The sequence below is a fragment of the Pantherophis guttatus genome, chromosome 5 (genome assembly GCF_059756535.1).
Source record: "Pantherophis guttatus breed Tessera chromosome 5, ASM5975653v1, whole genome shotgun sequence".
In the NCBI taxonomy this organism is placed as follows: domain Eukaryota; kingdom Metazoa; phylum Chordata; class Lepidosauria; order Squamata; family Colubridae; genus Pantherophis; species Pantherophis guttatus.
Window position 1 is genome coordinate 9,082,186 of NC_142067.1, and position 27,488 is coordinate 9,109,673.

General features: G+C 40.7%; 1 protein-coding gene across 20 annotated transcripts in view; it reads right to left on the reverse strand.

Moving 5' to 3' along the window:
* Positions 1–2,244: 2,244 nt before the first annotated feature.
* The window catches only part of PICALM (phosphatidylinositol binding clathrin assembly protein), an 81,022-nt gene continuing 55,778 nt past the window's right edge, over positions 2,245–27,488 (reverse strand). For 4 of the 20 annotated variants that reach the window (XM_087895845.1, XM_087895839.1, XM_034406861.3 and 1 more), the window contains 9 exons: positions 20,002–20,109; positions 18,775–18,906; positions 18,657–18,687; positions 17,723–17,822; positions 15,612–15,635; positions 12,267–12,326; positions 11,234–11,332; positions 4,014–4,116; positions 2,245–2,484 (listed from right to left, as the gene is read on the reverse strand). In XM_087895845.1, coding sequence (XP_087751971.1) covers positions 4,024–4,116; positions 11,234–11,332; positions 12,267–12,326; positions 15,612–15,635; positions 17,723–17,822; positions 18,657–18,687; positions 18,775–18,906; positions 20,002–20,109 — 647 coding nt within the window. In that variant the 3' untranslated portion in view covers positions 2,245–2,484; positions 4,014–4,023. Of the gene's footprint in view, positions 2,485–4,013; positions 4,117–11,233; positions 11,333–12,266; positions 12,327–15,611; positions 15,636–17,722; positions 17,823–18,656; positions 18,688–18,774; positions 18,907–20,001; positions 20,110–26,231; positions 26,313–27,488 lie in introns of all 20 variants that reach the window. The other 16 variants (XM_087895846.1, XM_087895842.1, XM_034406921.3 and 13 more) reach the window with 7 other exon arrangements.

The following is a 27,488-nucleotide window of genomic DNA, read 5'->3' on the forward strand; positions in this document are numbered from 1 at the left end:
CTGTAAATTACTTTCATTTACAGTTTGCAAGGCTTGATAGAGTCTTTCAGAGGAAGGTTATCAATACCCACCTATCTCACATAGAATGCTGCCCAAGAGCTAATTTCCAGACGCAGGGCAAGGCCAAACTTGGCACAGAGTCACAAACAGTATTTTCAAATCTTGAATCGGCCAGATGAACTAATTGCTTCCTGCAAAAGCTCACATCCTGTTCGCTTCTCTTTTATGTCTTATGGGAGCGGCTAATCATTTCCAAGCCTTACTCCCAAGTTGACCCTGTTTCCTTAATTGTTCTTGTCTCCTGGCAACTCTGCGCATGCGCACACTAGGAACAGGCTCACGTTATTCTTCTGCCTCGCTGAAGTCAGATTCCGGAGACAGCAAAGAATTACCAGACGGTCTTGGCCCCCTCTCTGCCTCCAACTCAGTGCCATCGTCCGAGTCTTCCCTAGACTCCAGGACTGGCCCATGTTGCTCCCCAATCTCCTCACTGTCCGAATCTGCTGCCAGTTCTGCAGGCGGGCCATACCACCTTGCCCTGGGTCATCACAGGTGAGCAACTTAAGGGGAAACACAAAAGAAGCCTCAACTGGGCGTCTCCTGGGGAGCGATGACGTCACCAGTTGATCCCTTCACCACAGAAGTGCTTCGGTGCTTCTGACACAGAAGTCTAGTATAGCTGTCTGTAAGTATTTGCAATAGTTTAGGACTATTCACGAAGACCTCTGTCCAAAAATCAAACACAGTATTACTTGCAGCAGCTGGTGAGAATTTTTCTTCTCACTTACTGAATTTATACAATAAACTAAAAGTTGCTATTTTTGCCCAGCATCCTTACAGAAATAAACTTCACACCCTCACAGATTCATACCGCAACTCAAAAAGGTTTGTGGAAGCTGCACTTTATTTGAAAATCCACCTTTTTTGCTAACATACATTTTTATAACATTTTAAACAAAAATAGAATCTGCAGAGACAATGCAGCAAATATGCTTAATTCATGTACAGAATTGCTTTCATGCCCCAGACTATCCTCCTTTTAAGGCCCCAAATGCCACCTAAACCGATAGGATGTATTTACATATAGCACCGATCCACAGTGCTGTTTTCAAATTCACCAAAGAACAAAAAAGGATTCCTATGCGCTGAGAATCCAGGGCACCAGGAAGCCATCCCGAAACAAGATTCGATGGAGCTTCCCCTGGAGAACTTCATGGTTGAGTTGCCCATTAGCAAAGACCCTACTTTCCCTTCTGAGATTTTCATTCTATTTCTTGGTACATGATTCAAACACAGAAAAGAAGTCGTCTTTTTTTTTTTCCTGTCCCCCCCCCCCCTCACATAATACACCAGAACTGTCCGTAGTTGGTTGCTTTTGTTTTGTTTTTTCTTTTATACAGAGAAGGAAAGTCTTTGAAAGTGAAAGCAATTCCTCACATTCATTTGGAAAAGGCTGTTATGTCAAGTGTAAGATAAATGGCATGCCAAGCACAAAGCAAGGAAAAGCTTTCTCAAAGCACTGAGGAGGACGCCTGGTCGAAAAAATACCATGCTCCCACCAGTCAGTTGTTCCCCCCCCCCCTTCCCCAAATCTTGAGCAGAACTGGCAGCTTCGTCTGTCGATCGCTCTTAATTCCTGGAGGGTATTCCACAAGGGGCATTTTTCGAGACCTTGGAACGTGCCCAATATTCCGCATGGCAGGAGTGTGGATTGAGATTTGTCTAGAAATTGTTCCGGTGGATGGAAAAAAAAAATAAAAAGGAGACGAACTCTAACGGGAGACCCATAGTATACATCGGCGTTCGATTCTCCAGAGAGGAGGAGGCTTTGTGATACATTTGTTATTTTAAACGGATAATCATAAATAAATACAAAACAATAATACATAAAGGAATGTCTATGCGAACGGAATATATAATTCGGTTGGGGGGGGTTTTTTGTTCTCCTTTTTAAGTTAAAACTTTTCGGCATGGAGTCTAAGGTTGGTGACGAATGGAGAGAGGAGGCTGTAGAATAAAAAGAGTTAGGATTTGATCCTCTAGAGAAAAGCCACTGAAATTAAGGAAAAAACGAGGTGTCCAGCTCTTCATTCCAAAGAGCACTTTCCAGAACACCAATTAGCAGAATAGGTAGCGTCTTTCATAGGTTACCAATCAACAGTTATAAAATCGGGGATGGGAGTTACTAACATGTTAAGTTACCGCGGGAAGGGGGGGGGAATAGAAAAAAGATCCCACACCAAATTTGTGGCAATTCTTGGCTTTATACCACGCTGCAGGGTGCTGAGATTTCCTTAGGTTGGCCGAGAGACCCGCAACTTCGTTGTGGGCTTTGCATGATTTGAGTCTGTTCTACTGGAGAGCTGGAGAGACTTCCGTTTGGACTGAGCTGCAAAAAAAGGGTTGGTCACTTGAGCACATGTGTCTTTCTGGGATTTTTTTTCTTGCTCCGGTCCGTGTCTGGCATGATTACATAAACTGGATCTGAGAAAAAAAAAAAGATGAAATCAAGATTAGCTTGTCGATAGAAGAGAATATCCGTAGCTTGTGAACCGTGGGGGTCCTTGGTGCTCGCTGAGCGGGGTTGTTTTCTTGTTGCAAACGTTTCATTACCCAGCTTGGTAACAGCATCAGTTGCTGCACTGATGTAACCTAATTGCATGATGAAACATCTGCAAGAAAGCAATGCTCGGAGCGCACCAAGCAAGGTCACAGACCACCTTAACAATGTTAGCACACAACTCTGTCTTAATTTCTTCTTATGTCATCCCTTTGCTAGCCACATGTTTAAAACCTAAAGGAAGCCTCCAAAGTATCTCTGATGTAGCCAACATCGTTCTACAATCATCATCTCCTATTAACAACCTTATAAGCCATTGCGGGGTGGAGTCTGGGCAACTGAATGGAGCTAGCAGTATGTTTAATGGCCGGATGTCCTTCCTGTCACCAATGCGGAGTTTTTGTTCAGCAGATATATTTTAATTGTGCCCAGAGAAAGAAATATCTGCTTCTACCTAGGATCGAACTCACAGCCTCCTGATTGTGAGGCAAGAGCTCCACCTCTAAGCCACCGCACCAATCCAACATCACTCTACAAGGAAGGATAAATTATTGGAGAGAATTGCCCTATGTCACACAAATGTACAATTGGTTTCTATTCAACAAGGGATGGAGGATGTGGCACAGCCATGACAGATGTTTTATTTATGCCACCCTTCAGCCCAATATGGAATTTAAAATACAGGTGGCAACTTTAACAGATGCAGAAATGGAAGTACAGGCAAAATGGGGCAACTCCTCACAGCACTAGAGAGGGCAACAGAGTCAACTGTAAATTGTAAAATGGCTTTATGGCAACTGCAATACAAACTGGGTCTCTAAAAGTAGTCATTTCCTTTCAAAGGCCATGGTTGAGAGACTTTAGACTTAAAATGTAATGCGAAACAAATCCAAAATCCAAAAAGGTGATGGAAGGGCAAATAAAAAAAAATATACGTTCTTCTGGGAACCCAGTAACACGAGAAAAAGATTTAATACTTGGAGAATGACATTAATACTTGAATCCAGCCATTTACAATCTCTGTGTAGATCTATTTGATATGTACTCAATATACACAACTGGGGAGATTCGAGTCTTTGGGACATGGGGCTCACTTATGACACCCGGGAACGTAGCAAAAGAGGCATCTCAAGATACCAGCCGCTGATTCTGATTCAGAGGTCCCTCCACATCCAACGTACAAACCTGTGTATTTTATTCTTTTCAACCAACATTACATTGTTTTCAGGAGTTTTAGTGGCAATGCTGCTAAAATTTTGCACCCTCGGGAAAGTTTGCTGGAGCTCATCCAATCAAATCATTCAAGCATGCAATTTTACAGAGACCTCCCCAATGTGAACAATATTTTGATGTGATCGTGGCAAGGAGGGCCTCCCCTCTGTGATGACAAATGGGTTGTTTTCTAGCAGCCAACATCCTCCCACCCCCCACCCCCAAAATGAACATGCAATACCTAAAGGATCCTACAAGAAATCCTGCAGGGAGACCTCTGCAAAGGGGTCCTTTCCTGAAGGTCTGTGTGGACTCTGAGTGGATGGGCTGGAGGCGGCAGACAGCTGGGAGAGAAGATGGCAGAAAGGGAAAGGGAGAGAAAGGGAAAGAGAGAGAGAGAGAGAGAGAGAGGCCTCAATGACAGAACCAGGAAGGCAGGAAATGTAATGATGGAGAAGGCAGTTAGGAGAAAAGGTAGTTACAGCTGAGGTGGACTGGTTAAAAGGAAAAACAGAAAAAAGAATCATGGCATGAAAAATACCATTTGTGCTCCAGTGGTATGGTAGATGTCAAAAAGTAAAGATAGCAGTAGCAATAGCACTTAGACTTATATACCGCTTCACAGCCCTCTCTAAGCGGTGTACAGAGTCAGCATAATTGCCCCCAACAATCTGGGTCCTCATTTTAACGACTTCGGAAGGATGGAAGACTGAGTCAACCTTGAGCCGGTGAGATTCGAACTGCTGAACTGCATCTAGCAGTCAGCTGAAGTAGCCTGCAGTACTGCAATCTAACCACTGCGCCACCACGGCTCATAGATTTCCCCTAGAAACAGGGAATTCAGTGTTTGGATGTGACTGGCAGAAAATGCTGGCATCTCAGCCACTCACAGGTGGTCCTCGACTTACAACCATTCGTTTAGTGACTGTTCGAAGTTAGAATGGCACCGAAAAAAGAGACACGACTTGGTTTTCACGTTAACGACGGTTGCAGCTTCCCCGTGGTCACGTGATCGAGATTCAGATGCTCGGCAACTGGCGTGTATTTATGACGGTTGCAGTGTCCCAGGGTCATGTGATCATCATTTGCGACCTTCTGACACGCAAAGTCGATGAATGGGGAGGCCAGGTTCACTCAACAACTGGGTTACTAACTTATCAACTGCAGTGATTCACTTAACAACTGTGGCAACCTAGGTTGTAAAATGGGGGCAAAACTCACTTAACAAACATCTCACTTAACAATGGAAAGTTTGGGCTCAATTGTGGTCATAAGTCAAAGACTACCTGTATCAGCAATAAGGGGGCTGATATCAACCTGGCGACGGATTGGTTTTCTATTGTGCTCCTGAGTAAATCCACCGAAAATGGATGTTAAGAATAGCAATAGCACTTAAAGAGTTATATACCGCTTTACAGTGCTTTACAGCCCTCTATAAGCGGTTTATTATTGCCCCCAACAATCTGGGTCCACATTTTACCCACCTCGGTAGGATGGAAGGCCGAGTCAACCTTGAGCCTGGTGAGATTTGAACTGCCAAATTGCAGGCAGCTGGCGGGCAGCAGAAGCAGCCTGCAGTACTGCACTCTAACCACTGAGCCACCGTGGCTCTTATACAATGGAGTTAACAATAAAGCATTGCTTATTTTGCTTTCGTCCTTTCAAGGGGATTATCTGCTTCAGCTCTTGCTTTTTTGGTTTTATATTGAGGATTCTTCACGTCCAGTGGGTAAAATTCTCTATTTAAATCACAGGCAGAGACAGCGTATCAACAAAAGGCCTTTCCAATCACTTCCCACCTTTCACTGTAGCCTAAACTATTCGGCCTACATGTGTGTGTTTGTACAGGGAAAGGAGAATTAAAAAAAAAAAAAAAAAGAGTTCAGATATAAAATTCTGGAAGGGAAGAAGTTTTTTTAAAAAAAACAAAAAACAGAGCAAGAATTGTGCCTGAAAGATTTGCTGCCAGACAGAATGAGCTGCGTTGGACAATATTTTCATTGCCAAAAGATACAACTCATGATTCCTTCTGGGAATCAAAGGCTGCAAAAGCTGGGTAGAGCTACACTGCACGGAGTCCTCGAGTTATGACTGTACTGGAGCCTGCCCCATTATGGTGGTAAGTCCTGACCTAGCACTTAAGACTTATATACTGCTTCACAGTGCTTTACAGCTTTCTCTAAAGTGGTTTCACAGAGTCAGCGTATTGCCCGCAACAATCTGGGTCCTCATTTTAGCAACCTCAGAAGGATGGAAGGCTGAATCCACCTTGATCCGGTCAGGATCGAACTGCTGGCAGTGGACAGTGTTAGCCTGCAATACTGCATTCTAACTATGGCGCCCCAACGACCTATACAATTTTACGACCCTTTTTTGTGGTAGTTGGTAAGCCAATGCCATGGTCGTAAAACTGGAAGCAAATGCTGGGTTTACGACAAAAGTGTAGTAAAATGCAGTCATGTGACTACAGGATGTTGCAAAATGGCCATGTACGTAGGCTGCCTGCCCAATGCGCAAAGATCATGTGACCATGGGTGGTTGGGTGTGGAAGCATCAGAACTTTGAATTTGGGTCGTAAGCACTGCCCCCCCCATCTCCGAGGTCCATTTTTAACTTCAAATGGTCACTAAGCAACTGGTCGTAAGTTGAGGACTACCTGCATCCACTGATATATGTTTATTTTAGGGTTTACACCATAGTTTTCATCAGTTCTCATCACTTTATTAATAAGAATTCAAAAGCCACAAAAAGGGAGGTTAAGGAATACATAAGGAAGAGCCGAGATGGCGCAGTGGTTAGAGTGCAGCACTACAGGCTACTTCAGCTGACTTGCTAGCTGCAGTTCGGCGGTTCAAATCTCACCGGCTCAAGGTTGACTCAGCCTTCCATCCTTCCGAGATGGGTAAAAATGAAGACCCAGATTGTTGGGGGCAAGAGGCTGACTCTGTAAACTGCTTAGAGAGGGCTGTAAAAGCACTATGAACCGGTATACAAGTCTAAGTGCTGTTGCTATTGCGATATATAGCCCAGAGGACACAACTCTTTACCCAAGAGTAGGCAATACTGGCTAAAAGATAAGGAATCCTATTGGTTTTACTGCAATCTCTGAACCTTGAGGGAATTAAATTAAAATTAAAACCCTTGTTTCCAGATTTGGCACTTCTACATGCCTAAGCCTGCATATGGCTTACTCAGATATATTCTGAGAAACACTTTCAAATGTTAGTCCACTACAGATAACACAACTAGGGTTGGACTAGAAGACTGCCTAAGGTCCCTTCAAAGCCTCTTATTCTATATTCTAAAATACCTCTGTACTTCTCAGATTAACATGTTATTAGATTGGCTGCACAAATTAGGGGAAGGGAATTTTTCTTCCCTGTTACTGTTGTGGACTCTTTTTAAGACAATTCCCCTTATGTTTAAATTCTGTTCAAAACCATAAGTAAATAAATATCAATATGTGAAAGTGCCCGTCTGTTCCATGTCAACTGTCACGACAGAATTTGCTTTCCGCTAAAAATAGATTAGTTATGTTTAGAATATAATCTACAAGTGGGTCCAAGATACTTAAAAAGCTTAGCTAATTCTTCCTACCATGGAAACTGTCTTCCAAACAGCAGCCCTGAATTGGCATTTTTTAAAAAAGTAAATATTTTAGTCATATGTATACACAATAGTTCAGTCACACTGAATGTGGGAAGGTAGAACAAAATTCTATTAAAAGCACTCAGATTCCCACAAATGCCTAAAATATCACTCTGATCCAAGCTTTCCCATAGGATTTTAATTCCTTCCATGTTCTGGTTCCAACACAGGATATCGACTTCATCAGGGGAGTTAAATAAAATTAAACGCATCTGTTCCTTTGGCTTTGATAGTATTAATGCTTGTATGAAGTCTCTTTCATCCAGGCATTTCCCTCAGATGAGGAAACTGCTCAAAGGAAACGAAAGCACGTCAACGTACCTCAACCTGGTTTAAGTTAGCAAAGAAAACCAGGCTCTGACGTCGTGCCCTGGGCTAGGGAATGGAGCAGACTTCGCCCATTTGGGCGAAAATGTAGTGTTAAAATAGCACTAGCAACAGCAATAGCACTTAAGACTTATATACCGCTTCATAGTGCTTTTACAGCCCTCTCTAAGCAGTTTACAGAGTCAGCATCTTGTCCCCAACAATCTGGGTCCTCATTTTACTGACCTCGGAAGGATGGAAGGCTGAGTCAACCTTGAGCCGGTGAGATCTGAACTGCAGGTAGCAAGTCAGCTGAAGTAGCCTGCAGTGCTGCACTCTAACCACTGCGCCACCTCAGCAAAGATAATGGTTTTATTATTGTCTGGAGCAACCTTGGGAATTTCCAGGAGTGTGGACCTCCACCTGCTGGCTTTGGAATTCTGGGAATTGAAGTCCTGGAAATTACCTTGAGAACCCACACTGGTCTGGAGGGTTATTGCTCTTTTCTCTTGGTTATAATGTTTTTGACTGTTTTTAATATTCTATAGCATCCAGAGTCTTTAGGGAGTTGCACAGCCTTAGAAGTTTGTCAAATGAATAAACAAGCTTATATTATCCAAAATTATTTGCTTAGAGTTCAGTAATTGACACAACTTCCTTGTGCATTTGCTATAAAGGGAAAGGTTCCCCTCACACATATGTGCTAGTCATTCCCGACTCTAGGGGGCGGTGCTCATCTCCGTTTCAAAGCCGAAGAACCAGCGCTGTCCAAAGATGTCTCTGTGGTCATGTGGCTGGCATGACTCAATGCCAAAGGCGCATGGAACACTGTCACCTTCCCACCAAAGGTGGTCCCTCTTTTTCTACTTGCATTTTTTATGTGCTTTCGAATGGCTAGGTTGACAGAAATTGGGACAAGTAACGGGAGCTTACCCCGTTACTCGGTGCTAGATATTCGAACCGCTGAACTACTGACTTTTCGATCAACAAGCTCAGCCACTGAGCCACCACGTCCCTTAAAACAAGCTTAAATTATCCAAAAGTACTTGCTTAGAGTTCAGCAATTGACACAACTTCCTTGTGCATTTGCTATAATTCAGTCTATTTGTTACATGCTCTGCTCTGCTCCATTCCTTTCCTTTCCTCTCTTCTCCTCTCCCTAACATAAATTTCCTTATAGCCTGAACATCCCAAAGATGCTTTTTTTCAAGAGGCAACTGGACTTTCTGAATTCCAGAAAGTCCAATTGCTTCTTGAAAAAAAAGCATCTTTGGGACAACTGTGACCTGGATGACTGGGAATCTCCATAGACACTTAGCCTGAACAGAAAAAGGTGAAGCTTTTGCTGTTAGGAAGCCATCAGTAATTCGTAAATGGCTCTTGCTGTGAAAGCTGACGTTGAGAAGGCTTGGTAGAGCCTTAAGAGAAGCAAGACCTTTATCCAAACACAATGCAAGACAACAAAAACAAGTGGCAAAAGGCTGGGTCAAAAGAGTCATTAGATGTTAAACCTTGGGGATGTTTTAAATAGAGGACATGATTGTCTAATTGTGCTGTATCTAAGCTTCTGTATTAGAAGAGCTTTTTTGATTAAAACGTCTTTAAGTTTTGACTTTTCTGCTCTTGGCCCCTGAGTGATGGTTGAGATATTTTCTGTTACGCTCTGACAGTAGCAATTACTAAAACTGGTCACGTTTACAGCCTCTTACAAACACCCTTAAATGCAAAAACCTATCTGTCGGTCAGGACCACACACACAGAATAGGAGCTGTACTTTTGTGTCTGGAGAGAAGCAGGTAGATATGGAAGAGAACAGAATGAGAAAACTATGTGGGGGGTTTAATGAAGGAAGAGAGAGGGACATGCCATGAATGGTCCCTTTCAGTTCCATGGTGAACACAAATGGTTAAAGTCCAGGCTCATTCACTCCAGTTGCTCTGGTTAATATATATATAACATAGAGAGTTCGCCTGTGCGTGTAGCTTGACTAACAAAAGACATGCCAACACCAACAGGTGACCCCAAAAGGAACAACTCCTTCTTCAAAACGCTAAGGCAGGCCAAGTAGAGGTGACACCCGGCTAGCAAACAGGCCTTTCACAACAAGCCTTTGTTCCCTCAAAAGAGAAACTCTAATAAATCTGACATCGGTAAAGCCAAGCCAAGAGGAATGAGGAACCACAAATGGTTTCATTCACGGGCAAACCCAGAGAGTGCTTCCGCTGAGGGAGTGCTGCTAATAGCAACAGTTGATTTCCTCGTTCTTAAAGTACACGGCCAAGATCCATCCCAAGCATTCAGGTTCACAAATTCTTCTGCTGCCGTGCCATTCAGGAGTAGAGGGGAAGGAATAGCTCATGACTGAATTCTCCAAAATATGTGCTATCTGTGAAAATACTGCTGGCCTCAAATATTTTGGATAGCCTAAGGACAGTTTTGGTTTGATACTGTAAAGCAGGGGGGTATCCAACCTTGGCAACTTTTAAGACCTGTGGACTTCACCTCAGACCTGTGGACTTCAACTCCCAGAATTCCCTAGGCAGCCATGCTGCCTGGGGAATTCTGGGAGTTGAAGTCCACAAGTTTTAAGGTTGCCAAGGTTGGAGACCCCTGCTGTAAAGCTTTACAGTATCTAATTCCTTCTGAAGATCTAAATAGATACAAACCTTTTCAATGCGCATCGGGATCTCTTATCTTATAAAATCAATTCTCAGGGGGTTTGGCACCTTCCACGTGTTTTCCGAAAGCTTAAGAAAGCAAGTTTGTGGACACAGAGACACCACAGAATTCAGTACCATCTTGATTTCAGAATGCATCCAAGGGGAACATTTTCACGTTCTCGTGTTAAGGGAAGAACAAAAATGGAACATTTCCTTCATTATAAATAAAAAGAAACCCAAAGTGTGCAGTGACATCAGTGACAATGTGAGCACGCTGTAGGCATCCAAACCAGCTTAATGCTTTAAGCCTCAGAAGTGGAAACCTTATACTTCATCTGGACAGTGACACACGTTTCTTTATAACTTTCCTTCTAATGCATCCTCTGGAAACATGTATTATTTATTCATTTTAATAACTCTTTTCGTTCCTCCTCAGCTTCAATTTCTCCGACAGAAAAAAAATACTATTTTTTATTTATGAATTCATTGATGAATTACCTGGGCTCTATTTGTGCAATTATTCTGCCTTTCTTGTACCACGTTCACTGTAACCTCCCCAATAACTTGATTGTCACCTCAAAACTTGCTTCATTAAGACCTCTTTTGAACAACTCTCGTCTCAGATCTTTGGAGTCTTCTGGTGTATAATAAGCTTTCTTGAGATCCATTTGGACAATTCCATCTGGCTCAGAATGAAAGCTGTCTTGGATGTGAAACTAGTTTAACATCTGGAGCAGATACGTCTGCTTGCCACTAACGATTAAAAAACATTTTAACTGATTTCATCCTTCTCAACAGAGGACCTTCCTTGTACTTTCAGGGCTGCAGAGTAGAAATTAAAACTTACCTGTCCTCCTGATATAGGACCAAAAGGATTTGCAGGTCTCATGACAGGTTGGCTGTATATTAAAGTTGGCTGCGTCATTACTCCTCCCATTTGGGATGGCTAAAAATCCAGAATAGCAGAATAGAATTAATGTTATGAAATTAAATCAAAAGGATGAAAGGCCAACCATTATGCTTTCAACCATCATCTTCTGTTAACAAGACAGTAGAATATTTATGAAATAGCAGGATGGGTTAGCCATCAGAGCTACCACAAAGAAGTCACTGGAAAACACTTTGCTGTCATTTTTGCTGGAGGGATTTTCCCGACATAACTGTCCTTTTAGGCAGAGGTCTCCAAACTTGGCCACTTTAAAACTGCTGGACTTCAACTTCCAGAATTCCCATGCTGGCTGGATAATTCTGGGAGTTGAAGTCCACAAGTCTTAAAGTTGCTAAGTTTAGAGACCCCTTATTTTAGGAATGGCCAACAAGAATCTGCTTTGTGTTTCCAAAAAGAGACAAAAAAAAAGAAAAAAAAAAAGCTCCAGCCCAGTTGATATACATAATTCTTTCACCACGTCTGTCGTTGCATCATTTTAAGGTATTCTTATTCAGAAAGCACCCTTTTCATTTCAGTTGTAATAACTGAGCCTGATTGTTAATGTTTCTTACATTACCCATCTGTTTTAAGTTAACTCTAATTTTAACCGTACATTTGTACAAATTCTGGAGCACATCTGGAACGTATTAGAAGACTGGAAGCAAAAGACTCTATTATTTCTTGGGGGTACAATTTGTCTCCCACTTTTCCACCATAATGTGCTCAGAGTAGTTTACCATGAGTGATTTTCCTAGCAAACTGAGATCACAAACCAGGGGAAAAAAAAAAAACAGAATTGAAACAGATTCATCTTGCCCCACTGATTGTGTGGCATCTTGTCACAGAACAGTCTTCTCCCGTAAACACACAGACAAGCACAATGAATATATTGGGAGGGGATGTCTAATAAATTAATGCTCCATAAAGGACTTAAAATACAATTTTTACTGACCATTCCGTATCCCATCATTCCTGTTGGCGTTGTAGCAGGATAAGCCATCACAGGGGGTGCCTAATGGGAAAAGTACACCATTACTTTGTTCTCTTTTTTTAACCTTGTTTTTTTAACGCTAATAATTGTTCTGTACATCTTAAGAATATACACCTAAAATCGTTTGTTTGTGAAGTAAGCAGCAACATAAACCATATAAACTTGATGAATGAGTGGATACATAAATAAATCCCCAAAGAAGAAACGATAAAAGACACAGTTGATTTTATGTTGGTTTTTGTTGTTAACTGTGTCTCTGATATTTTTGAAGGGAGATCGCTGTCCCCAAAGTCTCTTAATAGGGACAAGATAAAAGAACTGTTAATTAACACGATTAATGAACTATTTAATTGACAATACTGTTGTATGACCTCCAAATAACCAGCTGAACCCCAACTGGCAACTACATAATTTATTAGAATAATCAATTACTGATTAAAATAAGCAGTTTGGGAACTGCTGCTCTTTTTAAGCACCAAAGCACAGTTGCAGATACCTGAGATATCTACAGGTTAGAGCTGGTCCAGGTTAATATGGGGATCTCCACAAAGCTGGCAACTCCAACTTACTACCTTAAATTATTAAATTTTAGGTAGGAAATTTACCAAAACATTAACAATGAATCCCTAAAACTGCATGAAAATGAACTCCAAATTTGATGGACTTTAGACAATTATTACATGAATTACCAGGAGCTAGGTATTTGCATAAAGTTCAACAACTATATGCCAGCACACATATATTCTGAGTTTTTTCTCCATGTCACTGCCAGTTAATATTGACAAGGCGTTTTGTAAGATGTATGCCTTTACGTTTATTAGCATTTTAACCTACATAACTTAGGCATGACTATCCTTAATTTTATATTAATTTTGTGACATCTGCTACATTCTATATCATATCTGCTTCTTGAAATCATCCTCTGCAGCAACATATTTTCATATTTAACTGACATTCAGGAAGATTGGGAATTCCCTTCCTCCTTCATGGTTCATTTAAACGAAGTTTCATAATACATCAAAAATATAAAATCCAAAATCCCACAAAATTCTCCATATATATATATATATGCAAGCAACTGTGCTTAAGAGTAACTTAACATATATCACTTCCTCCTCCTCCTTCTGATCAGGAATAATTGATCAATAATAATAATAATGTACTTTTTGGTCAATTATTGGAATTGAGAGCTTTAATGAACTTTAATACAAAAATCCTAGAAAGAGGCCAACTGGCAAGCAGAAAAACACGTGTGTAGTATATACTGGAGTCATTCTGCTATGCAGTTTTCTGAATTTAAAGGACGTGCATGTCATACCCATAATTTTATAAGAAGTTCAACTGTCTAAAAAAGATTTTTCAACAACATAAAAGTGAATGAAGGAAAATCTGTTTTTCCTATGGACTACACTGTTACACAGGATGATGGAATCCAATTGGCTATTGTGTACTATGATTGATGAAATGGCAGTGATTAATATTAACATAGCAAAATACAGTGTATATATAAGCATATACATGGTCATACATTTGCTCATTTTTTAACTGTTTTAAGGTGGTTTAAGATTTTCTTCTCCGTGAAAAGATTATAGGGAAAGACCAATAATGATACGGAAAGTAAAACCAAATGGGCTGAAGGATGATATTCCAAAAGAAAGAGCTGAAGAATTAAAGTTACTATGATTTTTGATGTATGGAAATTCAGTCGTAAGCATCACCTATAGAGCAGATTGAATAAATGAGAAGATAATCTAAAGATAAAAACTTCTATCAGTTGAACTTACCTCAAAAACAGGTAGTGCTCAACTTACAACCATTTGTTTAGTGACTGTTCAAAACGGCATTGAAAAAAGTGACCAATAAGCATTTTTTACACTTACAACTGTTGCAGCATCCCCGTGGTCATGTGATCAAAATTCGGTAAATAACATTATAAATTCTCCCTTCTGTCAAATCTCAATCTCTGGGGATTTCATGGACATCCTTATAATTTTTTTTTTTTAATTTTGATTTATATGCCACCCTTCTCCGGAGACTCAGGACGGCTTACAAGGCGTTAAGCAATAGCCTTCATACTTTTGTATATTTTATACAAAGTCAGCTTATTGCCCCCACAAACTGGGTCCTCATTTTACCTACCTTAGAAAGGATGGAAGGCTGAGTCAACCTTGAGCCTGGTGAGAATTGAACTCTCAGTAATTGCAGGCAGCTGGAAGCTAAATACTACCTTTAACAGTAGCATTAGTCTGCTGCGCCACTCAGGCTCTTATTTTCTGGGCAATAATAAGAAAGTGATTTACTATTTCCTTATTCCTTATATCCTTCTTCCTGAACAAAGTGACTTATGACCATTCTTCACACTTATGACCTTTGTAGCATCCCCACAGTCATGTGATCAAAAAATTCAGACACTTGGCAACTGATTCATATTGATGACGATTGCAGTGTCCCGGGGTCATGTGACCAGCTTTCATGACCTTCTGACAAGCAAGGTCAATGGGGAAGCCAGATTTGCTTAACAACCGTGTTACTAACTTAACAACTGCCGTGATTCACTTAACAGCTGTGGCAAGAAAGGTCGCAAAATGGGGGCAAAACTCACTTAGCACTTGTCTTGCTTAGCAACAGAAATTTTAGGCGCAATTGTGGTCGTAAGTCGAGGACTATCTGTAGGTATTTAAGAATATAAAGTATTTAGAGACTTCATTCTTTAGCTCTTATCAATACTTATGAACAATTAGGCCATTTGTGGATTTTTTTTTAAAAAAAAATTATCATTATTTTTTTTAAGTGGAATGAGATAGCACTGCAGTTCAGACATTTTTTGAATCAACTGAGCCAACATGGGAAATATCACTCCATTCAGTGATATTTTAGAACATATTGGTCTCTCCCTCTTTGAAATCAACTCTATGGTTAAGTGGGAGTGGAAATAAGCTTGTGAGGTTTCATGCAATTATTGGTACGCACAGACGCCTTTTTTCCCCATTTAATTTATTCAAATTCAAATGCATTTAAAAAGGCAATGCAGACGCAACACGCCAGCTAATTGGGCAGCAAACGACAAGAGTTAAAGCAGGAAAATAATTGTGAATATTTCTTCATGCCATTCTTGGCTTCAAAAGGGTGCCCTTAAAATCTGGATGTATTAGAAGCTGCTCAAAATTTCCATCATGCCCAAAGACCTTAACAGAAGTGTGGAGTAGCGGGATTATGAGATTCTGCTGTAGTGGTTAATATCAGCATGCCAATCTGATTGCAAAAAAATAAAATAAAAAAAAGAGGCTGCAGGTTTTGTTCACTTACGTATTGTGGAAAATGCATGCCATTCTGTTTTTTCCCCCGGGAAGAACAATTACACAATGCAATAACACTGGATTAGAAATGATTGCTTACACAACAGAATATACACAAAAAGCATTTTGGTTACAAGTGTGCTTAACGACCCAGAGGACACATTCTTGTAAACCAACAAGACGTTGAGCGACAAAGAAAATTAACAAGATTTGATAAGTCTGTGACAAAAACATATAACGTACCGTATTTTTCGGAATATAAGACGATCCAGACTATAAAACGCACCTACCTTTTTTGGTGAGGAAAACAAGAAAAAGAAATCTGCCTCTGCCTCCCAGCAATTTTGCCTCATTGCAGCAAACAGCAAATAGCCTGCTTTACTTTCATTTTCGTTTTCAGCATAGCTTGATTAGCACAAGAAAAAAAAAAATCTGCTCCCAGCAATTTACCTCCTTGTAGCAAGCAGCAGAGGCCCACGCAAAACAGCTGAGAGTTGGGAGGCCGATCCAATCAACTTGTGCTAATTAGGGTGTGCTGAAGCTGAAATACGCTTGTTTCTTCTTGCTGCTTACTGCAAGGAGGTAAACTGCTGGGAGGCAGAGGCCAAAGGGTGGGGGCCAGTGGGTAGGCAGGGCTACGCACCTAAATTTTCACCCCCTTTTAGGGGGGAAAAGGGTGTGTCTTATACTCCAAAAAATACGGTAATCTACTGTAGGCAAGTTTATCACACTTTGTGTATTTCTGACATACTGGACTCCAGTAATTTCTGACAAAACACTGACGAGAAAATGAGACAACATAGTGTTAAAGCAGAAGATTAAAGCAAAACACTACTTTTTCCGATCCCAATAGATCACGAAAACGCAAAACGTTGCATATGATATAACACAAAGTCTAAATCTCCTCAGATTACACCCACACTTCCTAGAAATCTATTTCAAAATTGTCATTCCCATATCTGTGATCTGTAAGAATATTGGGTTGTTTTTTTTAAAAAAAAGACTGTGTTTTAAATTTAAAGTTATTGCACGATTTATTTGGAAGCCTCAGTCTTCATTCAGGTATGAAAAGTTAGGGCAGCGCTAGATGTTGTGATGGTCACAAGGAATTCTTTGTCGTATTAAGTCCTGCAAGAACTGGATCCTGACACAGAGAAGTTGGAAGGGTGCATCACGACTGCTTCCACAGTTAATTCTCTCTTTCTGAAATGGTTTAGAAATATTTCTTGACTAAAAAGTTGAGGAGGTCAAGGGAAACAGATAGGATTAAGAAGGGGAGGTTTCTGCAAACCTCAGTCTTTCTTTTTTTTTTAAGCGAAACATGCCTGGAAGGTTTTTTCTACTCATTAGATACTATATTGTATTCTTAGAATAAAAACTGCCTTAAGAATATTCAGGTAGAGCTGGTCCTTGCTTAACGGCCACTCTTTCAGAAAGCATTTGAACTTACGACAGCGCTGAACCAGTGATCCTTACAACCAGACATTGCAACAACCCCATGGTAGTGTGATTGTGATCCAGGCCTGGATTTCTGACTGTCAGTCATGTGATTGTGATTTGTGACCTTCCCTGCCAACTCCCCACAAGCAAAGTCAAAAGAAATACCTCCGCCCACTTTTTAAACAAAAAGTAAGACACTGAATGCTGCGCCTTTTAAGACTATGGCTGATGTTAACTTCAAATTGGGTATTTATCAGCCACTATGAAGTGTCTTGAATCTAATCCAAAAGAGAAAATTCCTAATTTGGACATCCTGGTTTTCTAGAGTACGTACCAGAATTCTTGATGATACCTTATATACCCAGAATACAATCAATGCTGCTGGATTTATGGTCTCCCATGATAATGGTTCCCCACCTTTGCGGTTAATGGCCTGGCTGGAGGGCAGGGGGGAGTGAACTGGGCCACATGAGTGGCAGGCTGGCACGCACTGCTCAACTTGGAAGTTGAGCCGCACATGTGCACACACGTATGTCGGCCCAACATTCACGCAAATCAAGCTGCACGCACATGCATGCGTGCTGGCCTGCCAGTTGCACAGCTGAGTTTCGAATAGGCCACGGCCTGGTAGTGGCTTGCGGCCCAGGGATTGGGGACCCCTGCCCTATGACAACTGCTTACCATGGTTGGAGCATTCCAAGCAGTGGTGGGTGCAATTTTGGGCTGCCAGTTGGAACCGCCTGTTAATTTCTTTTCTCCTGGCTGGGTCCAGTTTACATCACTATAAATAGATGTTCAAGGTATTAAAACTCACATGTATTTATGTTAGAAAAGCCACCCCAAAGCATGAGATTTTGCATCCTCTGTCTCTACAGGTAGTCCTTGACTTACAACCATTCGTTCAGTGACGGTTCGAAGTTACAATGGCAACTGAAAAAAGCGACTTATGATTGTTTTTCACTTATCACCACTGCACCCTCCCTATAGTCAAGTGATCAAAATTCAGGCGCTTGGCAACTGGTTCATATTTTATGACAGTTGGAGTGTCCTGGGATCATGTCAATCGGCTTTTGCGACCTTCTGCCACACAAAGTCAACAGGGAAGCCAGCTTCACTTTACAACCTTGTTACTAACTTAACAACCACAGTGATTCACTTAACAAATGTGGCAAGAGAGTTTGTAAAATGGGGCAAAACACACTTAACTGTTTCAGTTAACAACAGAAATTTGTGGCTCAATTAAGTCAAGGACTGCTTGTATATTACAACAAGAGGAGGAGGAGGAGGAGGAGGAGGAGAAGGAGAAGGAGAAGGAGAAGGAGAAGGAGAAGGAGAAGGAGAAGAAGAGGAGGAGGAGGAAAGATAGATGGGTAGAGAGCAGAGAAGAAGGGGGGAAGTAAGGTCTGCTCTCAGTCTTGTAGCCCAGCATGGATATTATTGGGGTAGATGGAAGATGCTAAAATATTGGTTGGTCAGTCACAGCTGGCTCATTAGAGTACTCTCCCAATCAGCAACACCATCCTTATCTATACCATTAAAATATGAATCTGGTAAGTCATGTAAAGCTGCTGTGAACATATTTTTAGAAGGAAAAAAACCCTATTAAACAACTCACTTTTTCGCTGTCCCATTTCCAATGCCCAAATCTGTAAACAAAACAAGAAAATCGTTAGGAAAAAAAGTTCATTTCTTTAAAATTTTGACTTTTATATAAGTCCCGTACAAATACTTACTGCCTACAAGGTTGGCTAGAGATGAATCCAAGTCATCTAATACTAACTTATTGGGGGGTGCTTTGCAAGATGGAAGATTCTGGTTCTGAAAAGCCACTGTTGGTTTTAGGAGACCACCTAATTCATCAAAGCCTTAAAAACAAGACATACCATTAAATGTCACAGAAGTTTTTCAATTATCGTATCAGATATCAACACACATTAAAACCTTAGCATGATAGAGATAGTCCTCGACCTATGCCCACAATTGAGCCCCAAATTTTTGTTGCTAAGTGAGACATTTGTTAAGTGAATTTTGTCCATTTTACGACCCTTTTTGCCACATTTGTTAAGTGAAGTTAGTCACAGGGTTATTAAGTGAATATTGGGCTCCTCCACTGACTTTGCTTTTCAAAAAGCTGCAAAAGGTGATCACATGATTCCAGGACACTGTAACCGTCGTAAGTACGAGGCAGTTGCCAAGCATCTGAATTTTGCTCATGTGATCATGGGGATGCCGCAATGGTCATTAAGTGTGAAAAATGGTCATAAAGTCACTTTTTTGAGTGCTGTTGTAACTTTGAACAGTCACTAAATGAACTGTTGTAAGTCAAGGACTATCTGTACAGCTAAAAACACTTCAGGAATTCTGCTTCTATGCTTCAAAGGGGGGTGGGGAGGTAACTAAAATACTGCCATCTTTCTTCTGTAAAATAAAGTTGACAACTCCAGAAATTCTGGGATCAAAACTGAAACAGGAGTAAAAGGAATCTTACAGCCAAAAAAGTTGATTATACCCTGCAAATTCTTCCAGGATTAGCCTTGGTGAACAACAACAACAAAAATCACTTCGCTGAGGGTGAGAAAATTCATAGATTTCATGAGGTGAAACTCAATCTGCTCATCCTTGGGAAACACAGTATTTAAAAGACTCCTTTTAGGAAAACTCAAAGAGATCTTCATACAGTTGTGTGCCATTTTTCTTTACTCTCTGAACAGGATTAAGGGGCGCTTGGTCCTCTCTGAAGTGGGTTGTTTTCTTCCAGATGTTTCATTACCCAAACTAGGCAACATTATCAGTAATAATGCACACCATTGCACTGATGATGTTACCTAGCTGGGTAATGAAACGCCTGCAAAAAAACAACCCCGTTCAGAAAGTACCAAGAACCTCTCATTTCAACCCCGATCTAAAAATATTCTCCTTTATCACAACAGAGTTAAATAAGGGCTACTTAAAAGACTTACCACCAGAATCCACTGATGCATTTGAACTTTTGTTTCCAAACACAGACTCAAAGTCAACGTTAAGGCCTGCTGATGGCTGCGGTGGGGCAACAGAAGATGGTGTAAACCCTGCCAACAAAAATGGGGGGGGACCCCCAAAATTTATTTATATGCAATATATATTTATATAAACTCTCAATTTGCAGATAAGAAACATTGCCATAAATTATTGTTTGAGAAAATTCAAATGCTGGATGACAAATCAGGAACTGGAGGAAAGTTCCATGATTCAAACAGTGAAAAATTCAGAAAATCATAGATTTTAGCCCTAGAGGTCACTGAGTCAACACTGTGCCCATTTCAGAAATACAAATTAAAATATCCTTAACAGATGGCCAATTCAACCTCTGCTTGATAGCAAAAATAATATGGAAATACTGTATGGGCCATTTTTCGTTATCTAGAAAAGTACAGAAGGAATACATCATTTATTGTTTGACACGTATTCCCTAAAAAGATGACCTGAGATAATCTCCTTCCCTCCCTCCCTCCCTTCCATATCTGTCTGTCTGTCTGTCCTACTAAAATATATATTTTACGTACTTTAAATCAGGGGTCTCCAACCTTGGCAACTTTAAGACTTGTGGGACTTCAACTTGTTGAAGTCCACAAGTCTTAAAGTTGCCAAGGTTGGAGACTCCTGGCTTTAAATAATTTTAGCATTACTATTGAGCTGGTGTCATGGTAATTTTCTATTTCAGTTCACAACTTGTAAAACAAGTTTTCAAGAATTCCTCTGAATAGTATTCCTGACTTATTTCTATTCTACCGCTGACCAATCCATAAAGATTCCTGTATTTGAATCGCAAGCATTTAAAATGATATTTGGAACCTATATTATATCTACCCAGGGGTGAAATCTACTTACTTTCCTTACCGGTTTGGAAGCGCACACGCCACCCGCGAGTGAAGCACGCGTCACATGTGTGTGCAGACCCTCTGCGCATGCGCAAAACTTTGTGCATGTGCAGAGGGTAAAAAACACATTACTTCCTGATTAGAACCAGGAAGTAACGACACCCGGGCAGGTGGGCGGAGCCTCACGCCGCCATCGCTACGATTCTCTGAACCACTTGCCACAATCGCTACCGAATTGCCCGATCCGGTCCAAACCGGGAGCATTTCACCCCTGTATCTACCTCAAACCTTGGGTTTTTAAATTAAATTCCCATAAGTATTTGTCAGCCATTGAAGCCAAGCATTGTTTTACACTCTGTTTCCATCAAGCAGTCATGCTACATCTTCCATGGATATCCACATATTTTATGACTTGGCTTTTATTAAACCTCTTGCAACAACCATCACCCAAAAAAATTGGGTGGGAACAAGGACCAATTTTTAAAGAAATAACTATGCCATCTTTTGTATGCTGAATCTACTGAGATTTCAGCACCAGAACTAAATCAAGGGAGACCATAATGTGAAATAAAAATGCTATGAGTTTGCTGACAATATTAAAAACGAAAATACAGGTAGCCCTCCACTTTACAACCATAATTGAGCCCAAAATTTCTGTCGCTAAGTGAGACATTGGTTAAGTGAGTTTTGTCCCACTTTACAACATTTGCAACTGTGGTTAAGTGTATCACTACAGTTGCTAAATTAGCAACAAAATCTTAACGGAATTTGGCTTCCCCATTCACTTTGCTTGTCAGAAGGTCACAAAAGGGGATCACATGACTCCAGACACTGCAATCGTCATAAATATGAGACAGCTGTCAAGTTTCTGTATTTTGAAAACATGACCTTGGGGATGCGGCAATGGTCGTGAGAAAAAACGGCTGTAAGTCACGTTTTTCAGTACCGTTGTAACTTTGAATGGTCACTAAATGAACTGCTGTAAGTCAAGGACTGTCTGTATATAGAATGCCATGTAAATTGAACTTATTTCCTTTTGTTGCAAGTACAATTTTGGTAAAGCTTTAATGTAAAGAAACCTCCAGGCAAATTTAGAAACCTCCAGGCAAATTTTGCAATAGTGATAACAATAAATGTTTTATTAGAAATAGCAAAGCAAAGGACTGAAAGCAGAGAAGAAAATAAAATTCCATCATGGAAACCGACAGCTTGTTTTGTACATATAACTGGTTAGCTGAATACAAGCCCCTCAAATGTATTATTATTTTTGTAGACCTGGAAGTGGCATACAAGAACTAAAGCTTTACACATAATCATTTTATTTGAAAAAGAAGTCTGAGAAGGTGACACTTTTTTTGGTTAGAAACTGAGATAGTCATAAGAGTATGCCGCAGAGTGCCAAAATGTCAAAAAGGCAAATGCTTGATCCAAAATCTTAAATCATTAAATGAAAACATAGCAATAAACTCAGGAAATAGAACTTCAGAAAAACAGATTCTGATTTCAGAATTTTATTGCAAGCTTCTGAACTCAAACGTGATGGCTAGTTATTTTTAGGCAGACCAGATAGGCAGAAAAGCGAACCCAGAAAACAGAAAAAAATAAAAATCAGAATCTTCCTTCCAAATCAACCAGTCAGTTTCAATTCCATCTAAAGGTTTGGCCTCTGTTGAAAAAAAAAATATATTTCTACTCTTCTACTCCCAATCATAGAAGAGCTTCAAGTTCCTAACTGCGTTTCTTACACCACATTGCAACTGGAGTTAAATTGTACAGCACTGATCAATATTCATATTAGGGATCAGGATAAGAAATGTGGGTGTCCTCCTAGACTCACAGCTAAGATTAGAGCAACATCTGACAGCTGTGGCTAGGGGGACCTTTGCACAGGTTCGCCTGGTGCACCAATTGCGACCCTACTTGGATCGGGAGGCTCTCCTCACAGTCGCTCATGCCCTTGTCACCTCACGGTTAGATTATTGCAACGCGCTCTACATGGGGCTACCCTTGAAAAGTATTCGGAGACTACAGTTGGTCCAGAACGCAGCCACGCGAGCTGTCGTGGGTGCGCCTAGATACACCCACATTACACCAATTCTCCACAAGCTGCACTGGCTCCCTATTGGTCTCCGGTCACAATTCAAGATGTTGGTTATTACCTTTAAAGCCCTACATGGCTCAGGGCCAGGTTATCTTCGAGGCTGCCTTCTACCGCATAGCTCCCAGCGACCGATAAGATCCCACAGAGTTGGTCTCCTCCGGGTGCCGTCAGCTAAACAATGCCGGCTGGCGGGCCCACGGGGGAGGGCCTTCTCTGTGGCTGCCCCAGCTCTCTGGAACCAGTTACCTCCTGAGGTCCGGACCATCCCCACCCTATTGGCCTTCCGGAAAGCGGTGAAGACCTGGCTTTTCTGGCAGGCCTGGGGCCGTTGATCTCGCTCTTGTGATCTGGTGAGATCCGGCCATGAATGGCATGAATGAGTTTTTAATGTTTTTAATGTTTTTAATTTTTAAATGTTTTTTTTATAATGATTTTTAAAAATGTATTGTGAGCTGCCCTGAGTCTTCAGAGAGGGGCGGCATATAAATTGAATTAATTAAATTAAATTAAATTAAGAAAATAATAGAGTGGGAAACTGTTAGAGGTCTTCTAGTCCAACCCCTTGTACAAGCAGGAGACCCTATACCATTTCAGACAAATGGTGGTCCAATCCCTTCTTAAAAACCTCCAGTGATGTTTAGTTTCCACCCATTGCTTCTTGTCCTGCCTTCAGGTGCTTTGCAGAATAGCTTGACTCCCCCTCTTCTTTGTGGCAGCCCACCTTGTAAATTTAAGCCAATTGGCACCAAATTTATTATGTTGGGGGTGTTTTGTAACCTAATAGATTTCCTCATAGTGACGCTTTTGTCTCTCCTATATTCATCCAAGGCTCCCTTTGGAGTCTTACCTTATGCCTTTTATACTCTCTGTGTGTGTTTATGATGTGCATTGTACAACTCTATTCAGCTTTTTCACTTTTTATGTCTGGCATACATTTTATGCTTCTTTTATATGACTGTAGCTCATCCCATTATGCTGGTTTATGGCCATCATAAAGACTGATTGATACTCCCAGTTATTCATTTATCAACACACCATTTAGTCAGAAATGGTAGTAACTGTAAAAGGTTGTTGACTAAGACTCTATAAACAAAATAATGAAGGGCGTTTCCAGTAAATCCAGGATGACAAGATGAACTGTTGAGCTGATTAAAGTGGCTCTTACGTTTGTCAACTCTGGCAAACGTAAGAGCCTGGCCTGGCCAAAGCCATCTTGGAGCTTCAGTGCTGCCACATTGGAGCTGAGGGGGGATTAGAGATAGTTGCGGTTTTGTAGCCAACATACAATAAATACTTTCTCTTGGGAACCAAGGACGTCCTCACACCTGGCCCGAGGAAGGAGGAGTGAGGTCACCAGGCAACCAGACAGTGTCTTGATTGGACTATGTGACTGATTGTTTGGGGTTGAGGAGAAACTTTTACTTTTAATTAGGTGAAAACGGCGGGAACCTTCAGAGTCGTTTTTCACCAGATCTGTGCCAATATGATATATCCAATAAAGCTATTCGAGGAATCCACCTGCCTCAGCGTTTTGCTTGCTATGGGTCTATTACTTGGAACCCTGACAATGTTCCTGACACACTTCTATGGGAAAAAAGGGAAAAAAAACATTTGCTCCGTTTTGAATTTTCTTAATTTTTCCACGTCTTTGTATGGAATGTTAAACTTCACGTTACTAATACATAAGGAGACTCCAACAGAACATGTAACACCATTGTTGAGTGATAGGAAGTCATCACCCCTTTAGATCCAGAAACGCTAGTAATTCACCACCTCTAGCTACAATAATTGCAACCAGTGCTTTCTGTAATTGGTGATTAATTTCTGATGGGGTTGTGTAAAGAATTCTGGTCCATTCGTACGTGGCAAATTATTTCATGTCCTTAACTGAGGTTTACTAGCATGAACTGCTCATTTTAATTCCCGTTACGTTTTTGAGAGGCTTAGGTCAGCAAACAAACCAAAAATCCAAAGGAAAAATACTTTTCCACAGAACTGTGTGATCCATATGTTATCACAGTGCTGATAACAATTCAAAATGTAACTATATACAGGTTGACTGAGCCTTCCATCCTTCTGAGGTCAGTAAAATGAGGACCGAAATTGTTGGGGGCAATAGGCTGACTCTGTAAACCGCTTAGAGAGGGCTGTAAAGCACTGTGAAGTGGTATATAAGTCTTATTGCTATTGCTATATGTATTTTATTCCAAATGGGATAATGATGTTGTACTAAGCAGCTTCTAACACAACTAGCATCAGTCTGGAAAAAAAACAAACCACCAGACTTTTTCTCAGCATGGTCAGAGTTATTTAAATAGTGCAAACAGTTTCCCACATTCTCCATTTTAAAACTGCTATAAAACCAAAACTGGTATCAACTATGGGAAGGAGCATACTGCTTCCTTTTCAGCCCTAATCAGATAATTGCTTTCATGACAAATGTTGAAATAGATCTATACTAGTCTCCCTTTATTTCTTTGTCAGCAAAAATAAATAAATAAAAATATATTATAAATAAAACTTTTTTTATAAAGGCAGTGGGATTACTTAGGAAAACTATCACCAGAAGAATATCTATGGAGATTTTCAGTCATGCTTGTCCCAAGGGTGCTTATTTCAAGACAACTTGGAATTTTCTTTGTTTTGCTTCAAGACATTTTGCTTCGCCCCCAAGGAGATTCTTTAGTTCTGAAGAAGAACTGAAGAAGTTTCTCGGATGAGAAGCAAAACGTCTTCAAGCAAAACAAAGAAAGTCCAAGGGTTTTTTTGGGGGAAAGCACCTTTTAGGACAACACCAGAAGATTATGATCTATAGACTGAACAACAGCGGAAACTAATAGGCAAAACCACCATTTTTACAGTTTGGACAATGATTTATTGCTTTTAAAAAAAGGAAATGAAAAAGCCCTTTGATGTTTAAAGAACATCAACTATTTTCTCCATTTCTTTAAATGTCTTTGAGTCAGTGTTGACTCTTGGCAACTGCCTGAACTTGTCCCTGCAGGTTTTTTGACAAGATTTCAGAAGTGATTTGCCATTGCTTCCTTCCTAGGGCTGAGAGAAAATGACTGGTCCAAGGTTATCCAGCTGGCTTTGTGCCTAAGGCAGGACTAGGATTCACGATTTATTCACTGTAAGGTTTAAAAATGTAGGAATTTTGAAACTGATACAGCTATATTCCTCCGTCTGCATGAGGAACAAAAGTCCGGTGCTCCAATTTTTTTTTACCTACCTCCAAATAGACCAGCTACAGTTGAGGGTTCATTGCAGAAATGGGAAGCATTAGGATAAGCTTGTGGGCCACAAAAAGAATCTGATAGAAGCACATGAAGCAGAAGAGCAAAGGAGGAATGTTATGGAAAAAGAAAAGAAAACAGTGCACACTATTATATGGTTAACCAAATATTCAGACACTAAGTTAAGACTATAACTACATGACATCCAACACAGAGAGACAACCTAGGATCTTCTTAAATAGTAAAGATTTTATTCTATCCAAAGACAGACAGAACGTTAAATGTTAACATTTTATATCTCAAAAATAGGAAAAAGTAAAGTGGGAGAGCTGATTACAAATAGTCCTCGACTTACAATAGTTGCTTAATGACTATTCAATGGCACTGAAAAATGTGACTTCTGGCCGTTTTTCAGAGTTATGACCTTTGCCGCATCCCCATGATCATGTGATCAAAATTCAGATGCTTGGCAACTGGTTGATATTTATGATTGTGGCTGTTTCCCAAGGTCATGTGAACCTCTTTTGTGAACCTTCTGACAAGCAAAGTCAACGGGGAAATCAGATTCACTTAGCAACCCGGTTACTAACTTACCAACCCAACGGCAGTGATTCACTTAACGACTGTGGCAAGAAAGGTCATAAAACGGGGCAAAACTCACTTAACAAATGTCTTACTTAACAACAAAAATTTGGGGCTCAATTGTGGCCATAAGTCAAGCAGTGGTGGTATTCAGCCGGTTCTATCTAGTTCGGGCAAACTGGTAGCGGCGGTGGTAGACTCCGCCCACCCGTCCGGATGTAATCACATCCCATTTTTGGCAATCTGTGGATGCATGGATGTCCCTGCACATGCGTGGAGGTGGCACATGCACTCACATTTGTGAACCGGTACCAAAGGTAAGTGAATACCACCCCTAAAGTCAAGGTCTACCTGAAGTAGATAATTATATGGGTGTCTCTAGGGGGTCAGGTTAAAAAAAAAATCAGAATGAACCAACACAAAAGTTAAACTGAAAGTCACAGGTTTGGACACAAATGATTTGGGTGTTACATTTCTCAGATCAGATAGCACTGCATCTTACTTAATTTACTGACCAAAGTCACAAAACGATTACGTGCATCGATGAGAACTCATACCTGAGCAGAATATGAAGTGGTATAGATCACTGGGGAACTCTCTATGGTAGGGCCATTTAGGTGTCTGGCACCACAATATTAATGATTGACTGAAGCAAAGCTTAACATCTTCCA